Source organism: Prunus dulcis, chromosome 3 (genome assembly GCF_902201215.1).
Source record: "Prunus dulcis chromosome 3, ALMONDv2, whole genome shotgun sequence".
In the NCBI taxonomy this organism is placed as follows: domain Eukaryota; kingdom Viridiplantae; phylum Streptophyta; class Magnoliopsida; order Rosales; family Rosaceae; genus Prunus; species Prunus dulcis.
In genome coordinates, this window is record NC_047652.1 from 5,376,507 (window position 1) to 5,386,814 (window position 10,308).

Genomic DNA, 10,308 nt, shown 5'->3' on the forward strand with positions numbered 1-10,308 from the left:
GCATGACTTGTATATATAGAGTCCATTTTGAACGTGTGTATTGTAGGCCACATGTCTTTTAAGGGATGTATAAGTCAATCAAATGGTAGAGTCTGATGCAGTACCGATTGCAATGGGACCCTATTGTGACTGTATTGTGCTCTTATTGATATCATATTGCCCATTATTTGCATGCGTATTGTAGACTTATTGCCGCTATAATCGTTTGAACTGGACATGGATAAAGGAAAGTGTATATGCACAAATACAAAAAGAGGCATCATAATTCCATCAAATCCAATTTCGAAACTTACATAATACAACAAGAGGCCACCCCATAATTACATAATACAAAAAGAGGCCACCCCATAATTACATAATACAAAAAGAGGCCACCTCATAGTTCCATTTTACAGCATGTTTCCACTACATTTTACGGTCTCCAAAGTCATATTAATGTGTCCAAAGTTTCCTGCTGTTGACACATTCGGAGTTGCATACTCTTCAATTGCATTAACCGCGACCCATGAAATTCGTGACCCCGCATGCATACTCTTCCAACAATTTCAAATACCGCATGTCAATGTTGACATGTTTTTCACTACCTAACAGCACAAAAACAACAAAATATAGAAATCCAAGCTTCACAACATCCTTCTCATCAGCGCAGTTGATGAAGGCTTTTTCTAGTTCGGAAAGGGTCAGAGCAAAATATAATACCAGGTTCCCATCTTCATTCATTTCCTGCTTTCTTTTAAGCAGACAATGATCAAGCAGAAAAGAGCAAACTTTTCAAGAACTCATATTACACCACATATGGTTCTTTGCCCTTCGTTTAGACATTGAATATTCATCCCCAAACTGAAATTCCAAAGATGTCACAAGAAAATATGAAAAAGAAAGAAAACTTATGTGTATCCAACATGCAAGCCCTAAAGTTAGTAAATTGAGTTATAAAAAAATATGTCAAATTAACAAGCATTATTCTGAAACAAAAAGTATGATATGGTTGGGAGCATACAAGTTAAAAATGATATACACAGGTTAATTGTCTTAGACTTTAGATATTATCTTGAAGAAAGAAAATAGATACCGATTAGACTTTTAAGAAGGTTAAATGCAATGGGCATAAAGACCTATAGTAACCCACCAAATACCAATTAATAACTGCTACAAAAATCATAATAAAACCATAATAAACTAGCAATACAACAACACTAAAATGCCATTACAACATCACTAAATTAGCAATATACCAGCAAAAAAACAGCAATAAGACATCAATAGCGACAACAAAACAACAACAGTGCAAGCATCAATCCACAAAGAACAAACCCATTCACTGTTTCAAACAAGGAGTCATCAGAATAAGACAATTTCAGAGGAACCCCTAAACCAATTTCAGAGAAACCCCTAAACCCTAAACCAATTTCGAACAAACCCCTAAACCAATTTTCAAAATGTCTTATTTCTAAGTTCATTAGCCGATGGAATATCATGACCATTAGGAAATTTTATCATTTTATCATTTAAAAGTTAGTCAAAGATTAGTTCGGCTTTGGAAATGTCAAAGGTATAGGACTTGGTTTTGACTCCCTTTTGTGAGGTTCCGCTAAACTTAACAATGTGGATAGTCGTCGGCCTCTGATCCTTGGAGGGTTTGGACAAAGCCTTGCTTATGTGTGGTCTGCTGACCACAATTTTAGCCATGTTTACCCCAACCGATTCTTCTTCTTCCCCTAGGAAGACTTCCTTGTCTCTTTCCGTCGAGTCCATATCTTCAACGTTCACTGCATGGATAGCCGTGGTTCTAGATATGAAAGGCTTTGGCAAATCTCTATAAAAAGCCAGCCAAGATGTCGACCCATTCTTTTGTAGTTCCTCATTCAGAAAAGCTTCATATCGATCCACCTGAAGTAGGAGGTCGTAAATGTCGTGGAACTCAATACCTTCGAACTTCTTCTGGAGGTCGAGCAACAACCCACCTTGGGCCAACTTTGCAAACTCATGTTCAGACATGTTAACTGTATATCTAGCCCTTGCTTCTCTAAAGTTCCTCAAGTATTCTTGGACTGACTCATTTGGTCATTGGCATATCTTAGCCAAGTCGACCATCAAAACCTTTGAATCCGGCCGATAAATTGTTCGTAGAAGATTTGCTCCATGGTCTGCCAATTTGGAACAGAGTTCTGAAGACATTTGACATACCATGAAAAAGAAACTTCCTTGAGGGTACTCGGGAATAGCCTGAATTTAAAGGCCTCATGATGTCCGATTTCCGCACATTGAGCCGTGAATAGGCCAATATGCTCCATGGTTAACTGAAGTCCGTCTCTTGAAAACAATGCAAAATTCAAAACTTTGAATCCTCGTGGAAACTCATCTTGATCAAAATGCTCTGGATATGGCCTTCAATAAATTGGTCTACCAATCCTCCTAGCATGAGGCACCATATCTGAGATCATCTGTTCGATCGCCCCTCGATCGATCGCTTGGTTTCCTAGTAGTTGATTATTCAAGTATGCATTCCCACCAAGTTTATTCCATCCATCGATTCCGACGAATTGGTTGATATGAGGTCCAACGAAGTTGACTCTTGCCTCCTAGTGGGCTTGTCAGCGGAATTGGTTATATGGCGAGAATATGGCGAGAATCCTTGGAATTGGTTGGTCGCCATATATGGGTTATTACCCATTGGCAGAATTGACCACTGAGGCTGGGTTACCCCAAGCTGGTGGATTCTGTTTAGGTGGATTTGCACCAAAGATGTTTGGTTGGACCTCTACCTGAGGCCCCGCCACTAGCACTCCATTCGAAACCATTTGATTCCCATTTTGGTAATTTTGTTAGCTCAGCAATCGATCAAACCTCTCATTTATCTGAGAAGTTTGGGTAGCTATGGTTTGAGCCTTGTCTTGCATCCGTTGATGGTTGAGTTGGTTTGATGTCTTCATTGCTCAGATGAGTTGTTGGATCTCCAATAAAGTGGACAAGTTCGACCTTAAGACTGGTCCTCCAATGACTTTCGTAACATCTTTGACCACCACGTGGTTGGGGTCGATGGCCATGGCTCGGCTAAGGCCATTTTGGCCTTGTTGACCATTCAGAACAATTTGTGGCTGATTGTTCATGGGAAGTGAACCAGCCATGCTTATCTCCGATTCCAAATGATGTCTAGACTCTTCAAACTCTTGATCTCTTCTGGGATTCCTCCTAGTGTTTACCACCATACAGAACCTGGTAGTCCCAACGAGCGTGCCAAATTATATTTCCCTCTTTTTGGTCAAGATAGCCAACGGAAGGAACTTTTAGTCATTCTTCTCTTGGATTGTGTAGGTGTGCCATCACTAAGCCACTGATTGGCTTGAATGGAAAAAGTTGGATTGTTGTGTTCGCGCTTCTGACTTCTAACCAGCTGATTGATCGCCCAAGCAAGGAACCTACTCTTGGCCTAGGTTCTTTCACTTCCTTAGGGTCAAGGATGGTTAGGTTTCGTATGGGTATTTTAGTATTTTTTTGGGATTTAATGATAATGATGCAAATTAAATTAAAAGACAATTAAACTAAATAACAAGAAAATAAATGTAAAAATAAGATCGAAGCAACAATAAACATAAATTTGAGTAAGAATGAAACAAGAATGATATGAACGATAACACGATAAAATAAAGCAATATGAAATTAAATTAAACTTAAAGCAAAGTCAAAAACAATTAAAAGTAAATCAACAAACTTGAATCTTAAAACATCGTAATGAAAAATGAAAGAAATTAAACTTACACTAACGAAAGCAAAGAACTGATATAGTCTACTTGCTTGAAAGATAAAAACCTAGTCTAAGGATAGAAATGTGAAAGACAAAAAGTAAGTTCTTGTGTTTGACGTCAGGGGTACCTTGACTCAGCTGATGGAAGACCTTGACTCGTTTGATGCCTATCAAGCCAAGGGAGTCTCCTTTGTCATGCTATGTAGCCCTAGAGGTCACCTCACTAAATAACTTCTTTTTGCCCCATAACTTAATACCACAAGACTTGTGGTTCTTTTTGTTTTATTCATTTATTTATTGACGTTATAAATAACAACCTCCTTGTCTATCTAAGCCTTTTGGGGTTGGGTCTTCCACCTTGACCTTAGATTAGAGTTGGGTTCCACCTTGACCTTGGAGTGGAGTTGCTCGACCCCGACCTCGGCTTGAATTTTAGACCACACCTAAACATATTTTTATCAAACATGAGAACAATAGATAGCTATATAGCTCATAGCAGCAAATCTTTCTTCAAGGTTGAGCCAAAGTGATCTTCATGTTGGTGACCCAACCCTATATACCTTCTTATTCATGTTGGTGACCCAACCCTATATACAATTTTCTCTTCTTCATCTTGAAGGAATATATACAAGATTACTTTTTATAAAAATAAACACATTTTTTTTTTAATCATTAAAGAATTAGAGATTCAAACTTAAGACATCTTTCAACAATAGAAGGAAAAAAGAAGTATTACTAAACTAAAATTATTAGTTGGTCAAATAAATACTTTATTATTATTATTATTGATTTTTTTGTTGTTTAATTTTTAAACTTGTTCTTTTACCGAGAGCGTGTTCTGCTTCATATATTTTTAAAAAAGAGATATTTAGTGATATACCCATTTTTAGCATTAATATTATAGATAAACCATACACCATTGAATTTCTATAAACGAACCAAAAAAAAACTCAAAAAATGACAGCTGGCTTTATTGAATTTAATATTGATTATTAAATTACTTTGATGCCCTATTGAGTGTTTTGGGTATTTTTATGAGATTTTCAGGTTGGGCTTGTTTTAAGAAATTGATGGCAGTTTTGTAATTTATAAGACGTTAAAAGCCTTTTTGTTATGTTCTAAATGGGCTTTGGGTGTGTTTCTAAAGTCCATTTCATATGAGGTATGTTTATAATTTGGGCCCTTATATTGGGTATAATAGTAAATCTCCCTTAAAAAAATGGTCTACATCATTTATATTTAAAAAAATCTTTATTGTCAACTCATAACATAAATGGTAAAAACAAATATATATTAACAACTTGTTCAAATATTAAAACAACTTTAATAAATAAGAGTAATTATATAAAAAATAATATAAAGAAAAGACATTGAAATTCTCCTACAGATTTTGTGAGTAAAATATGTGTACCGATTTTAATTATAATTAATTATAATTTTTGTGCGACCAAAAAAAGCCAATTATATTTTTTGCATCTAAATATTATAATAAATTGGATTGTTGTGTAAGCGAGTTGACTTGAGTTTGGTAGCAGACTGGAGCTTCGATTTTTGACTCGTGAGTCGTGACAAGCCCGAGTTGTAGTCGATTTTGGTGGGATTTGGTACGGCGTGTCCAACCAAACCAAGTGAATTTCAACCGTCCATCAAAGACAACAACATGATGATATCACTGTCCACAATCCAACGGTGCAAAAATTCATATCGCTCACTGCCCACAGCTCAGCTTTGATCTCAACGTTTACTCTCTCTCTCTCTCTCTCTCTCTATCTATGATGAGTTTGCGTGAGCAATGGAGCAAAAAAGCTGACGTTATATATTTTTTTTATCTCGAGAAAACTGAAAATCTGAGAGGAAAATAGAACACATGGGAAGAAAGTAAGCTCTAAAGCTGGTCGTCTGACTGTGATACTCATTGCATCTTATATTATCAGGTATAATCTAGTTGAATCTGCTACGATTTTCTTCTTCTTTCATTTCTTTTGCATCATCGTTTTTGGGTTGTGGGTTTTGTTTTCTGTGAAATATTGTTATATTTTGCTTAATTTGAAGGATTATTAGTGGGTTTTAAGCTTTTCGTGGAGTCGATATCATTGCTTGATTTGATCGTTTTGGGATGGTCAACTTGGGAAATTTCTTATCTTTAGTGTAATTTAGTGTGTGAATTGAGTGTATGTGAAGTTTTTGAGACATGGGTTTTGGTTCTATGCTTGACATATGTCTTTGATTTTCTGAAATTGGTTATTTTGCTTTTCCACTATGTGGGTCTCTGAGTTTTGAGCCTGTTGTGTATTGACTTGTGTTGTAGTACTGGTTTGAGAACTAAGAATTAGTTGAAAATGTAATGCATATCCGATCAACTTATACTTGCCCATAATCATCCACATAGGAATGTTTGATAGCAAGTCTTTAGTTTTTCATGATATCAGTTGGATAGATTTATTCACCTTCCACTTGTCTGGTTTTATCTTTTTGTTGAAACATGGTTTTGTTTGTTATGTATCACTCTCCCATTCTTGTTTCTGTATAGTGGTGATCTCCCGAAAAAATTGAGGAGTAAATTAGTAATGTATGAACAACAACTAATCTGTTTGGTTATGTGATCCTGATCATCTTTTTGGTGGACTGGCATTGCTCATTTACCAATTATGTGATATTGCAATCCTGCTCTCCTGCATTTTACTTTTTACTCTTTTAAAAATTCTTTAAATGTAGCATTGTTCAATTTGTGTTTTATAGAAATGATTAAAAACACCTGATTATAGTTCTGATTCTGTTGCAGCTTACATATGAATAGAAATAAATTATTTGAATCTTTTAGCTTCAGATAGTGTTGAAAGTAAAGAAGGAGGAGGATTTGTAGATAAAGTGCAAGTTAAGTATAATCTATGCATCCTCACCTTCCAATTTGGTTGGCGGATTTAGATGGATGTTCCCTGTCCAGAACCAAATAGTGACGCTCAAAGTGACCAATTTCCTTTGCTACTGGAGCAGATGGAAAGCCCTAACGATCATGTGCACATAATTGATGTAACAAGGAATCGTGATACTTCAGCAAGTTCATCTAGTGATGACCGACCTCCTAGAGTGGACTTGCCTCAGCATGAAGACAGACCATCAGCTAGTACACATGCCCCCACTTATCAAGCTGCTTCATCCTCCTCAAACAGATTAAATTCTAGGAATTCGTCATTTATGAGGAGAGGTGATGGGTACAGTCGTCACCGAAGAAGCCCTTTGAATTCAGGGTTATGGATTTCTGTTGAGCTTGTTGTCACTGTGAGTCAGATTATAGCATCTATTGTTGTTTTGTCATTTTCAACAAATGAACATCCACAAGCCCCTTTGTTTGCATGGGTTGTGGGTTATGCATCAGGTTGTGTTGCAACACTTCCTATTCTTTACTGGAGGTTCCGTAACCGCAACAGAGGTGCTGAGCAAGAATCCATTCAATCGCATCAAGGGTCTTCTGAAAGCAATCCTCCTGAACCAATGTCTTATACAGCTATTTCAATTTCTCAAGCATCTGATGAAGAAAACAATCGCACCTCAGACACAGTCACAAATAACCCTCATATTGCAGGACCCTTAAGTGCAAGGTTTTTCAATTTTTCCCTCATTTTTCCATTTTATATTTTAATTGATGGGTGCTGTATTGCATTTTACTTGATATCATCAGCTGTAAAGTTTCCTGGTGTGGTTGCATTTAGGGGAATGGATTTGGTTTAATTCATTAATTTGTGTCACATACACCTTTTCATAACTACACTAAGATTTGTAGTCCTATTTGCTACAACAAACAATTTAAATGCTATCTTCAAGTTTTAAGCATCTTTTCTTTTCTTTTTGTGTTTCCCTACATTTTACACATGATTTATAGATGATGTAGTGAAGTGAAGAAGCTGGTTCTATTTTGCAGACTTAATGGGTTAGTGGATCATTTCAAGATGGCCTTAGATTGCTTTTTTGCAGTCTGGTTTGTGGTAGGCAATGTGTGGATTTTTGGAGGTCACTCTTCTCCCTCTGATGCTCCTAAATTGTACAGGTAGCTCTTATTGACATAATGTTTAATATATACTGGTTATTGAGTCATCTAACGTTTTCTGGGTTTCTCATAGGTTATGCATTGTGTTCCTAACCTTTAGTTGTATTGGATATGCCATGCCATTCATACTATGTGCAACAATTTGTTGCTGCCTGCCCTGCATCATCTCTGTCCTGGGCTTTCGAGGGGATTTTTCTCAGACTAGAGGAGCCACTGTGGAATCAATTAATGCTCTCCCAACCTACAAATTCAAGTTAAAGGAAAATGAGACCAATAATGATCACGAGTGCAACCTGGATAGTGAAGGTGGGCTCTTGGGTGCAGGGACAGAAAAGGAGCGCGCAATATCAGGAGAAGATGCGGTGAGTAGGTTCTGTGCCTGCTGAGTTCATGGTCTTCAAATTAAGCAACACTTAACCAAATTTGGATTCTCACACCAACTTTCACCATCAAGTTCAGGAAACTCTTCCTAACAGAAAATTAAAATTCATGCTCCTGCATAGCTTGCTGGTAGAAGTTGCTTTTATGTTGAATATGAAGTATTCATGTTGAGAACATCCTTTCTCATAACAGTTTCTGTATCTGTATCCAGATATCACTTCATTTTTCCAGTGCTTTAAGGAAGACGCTGCCATGACATCCCTCAATATGTGATTAACTTGCCTCATTACTTATTAGGCTAGCTGGATGCATCTAGTATTGGAACAAATAGAATTTGAATTGCTATAATCTGAATATAATATTAATGAAAATATAAAACACAATCGATGTTGATACTGGTTAATTGGCTGTGACAATTTTTTGGTTTAGCTAAAACTATAAGTTATATTGTGGATTAATTGGTTATCTATAACAGTACGTTTATTATGGGAAACAAGGGTTTATGTAGAGTAATAAATTATCTAAACTACCTGGTGCCTGTTTATATAACTTTCCTTCCTCATTATTAAAATATTGGTTATCTGTAACTTTCCTTTCTGAATCAACTACCTGGTGCCTTTTCATATATTACTAAATTGTTGCAAAGTAGAAGTAACAATGAGACCATTTCCAAAATTTTCATTTGATTGATGTGCTTTTCTCCTTCAATATGGTGCAGGTTTGTTGTATTTGCTTGGCAAAGTATGCAGATGAGGATGAGCTAAGAGAGCTACCATGTTTACATGTCTTTCATGTGGAGTGCGTTGACAAATGGTTGAAAATCAATGCCTCATGTCCCCTCTGTAAAAGTGAGGTTGGAGAGAGCAGCAGTGCCTCGCCATTGGCCAGAGACTCGGACCAGCAGTAGAGTGAGGGAGATGGGCTCAGCTGATGACATTGTATATGAAAGCACAGGCTTTATTCTGAATTCTCAAATGGTCAAACCCCAATTGGGGTGGTTCGTCGAAGTGCAAGAAATTCCATATTGTTTCACAGAAGAGCCTTTGACAACTGTTGTGTCAGGTTCTGTCATGAGGACACGCGGTTCAGTATATCTGTAAATTTCATATATACTACTCAAATATACAGGTGAGTTTTGTACCTTGTCCTGTACTCTTTTTGTTTGGTGGGCACATTCATGGAACCCTTGCAATGGAAGGAAAAATTGATAAACATGTCTCGTGTCCAAACTACACTCCCTGCAAGTAAACCTTGTCACCTAAGACGCAATTTTATCCAAATTCCATTCCGTTCAGGTTCTGATATTGAGCTGCCAACATTTGAACATGCCAGGATGTTCAAATGCCTGATACATTAGTTTTTGGCCTTCTTATTTAAAAGTTATTACTGATGTATACTGAGGTTCAGAAATTTGGAATATCCTCCACTTTTGTGACCACAAGATATAAAATGATGGTCAATTGATTCTTGAAGGAATCATATGTAGACCAGTTCCCAGACTGTTCAAAATATGGAACAATTTAGGTTTTTACGTGCTAAGAGTGAGTTTTTTGGTTTTTTGGTTTATTTTTTATTTTTTATTTTTGTAACCAGAACTGCTAACCTAAAGACACCAAACAAATAGCATTTCCAAAGACATGCTTGCAAACATGGTAAGGTCGATGTTTAAACATGCGACTTGAAAGATTTTCTATATGCATAAACTAGGTGAAACAAAGAGGAAATCAAGAGTCGAGTAAATTTTTCGGTCAGAAGAATTACAATAATTTAAGTATCCACAATTGTCGTCATTCAATATTTGATGTGCTTTTCTCCTTCAATACGGTGCAGACTTCTTGTATTTGATTGACCAAGTATGAAGATGAGGTTGAGCTAAGAGAGCTACCATATTTACACGCTTTCATGTGGAGTGCGTTGACAAATTGTTAAAAATCAATGCTTTCATGTGGAGTGCGTTGACAAATTGTTAAAAATCAATGCATAAACAATAGGCTTGTAACTCAAGTGGTTAAGAGAATTTACTCATGCAAATTTGAAATGAAAACAAGAGCTCAAAAAACGTAAAGAAATTCAGAAGGCAATGATCCCAAGGAGCTTAATTGAAAAATGAAAATAAAATTTGTTCAGTCTCATGGCC

General features: G+C 36.6%; 1 protein-coding gene across 3 annotated transcripts; it reads left to right on the forward strand.

Annotated features, from left to right (window-relative positions):
• Positions 1-5,511: 5,511 nt before the first annotated feature.
• On the forward strand, positions 5,512-9,385 carry LOC117620648 (E3 ubiquitin-protein ligase At1g63170). 3 transcript variants are annotated; one of them, XM_034350782.1, is made up of 5 exons: positions 5,512-5,679; positions 6,528-7,344; positions 7,665-7,790; positions 7,864-8,152; positions 8,890-9,385. In XM_034350782.1, exons 2-5 carry the CDS (start codon positions 6,671-6,673, stop codon positions 9,076-9,078), a joined length of 1,278 nt encoding a protein of 425 aa, XP_034206673.1. In that variant the 5' UTR covers positions 5,512-5,679; positions 6,528-6,670; the 3' UTR covers positions 9,079-9,385. The 3 variants fall into 3 exon arrangements, with proteins under 3 accessions (XP_034206673.1, XP_034206674.1, XP_034206675.1); XM_034350783.1 differs by having other exon boundaries at positions 6,567-7,344; XM_034350784.1 differs by having other exon boundaries at positions 6,740-7,344.
• Positions 9,386-10,308: the final 923 nt, after the last annotated feature.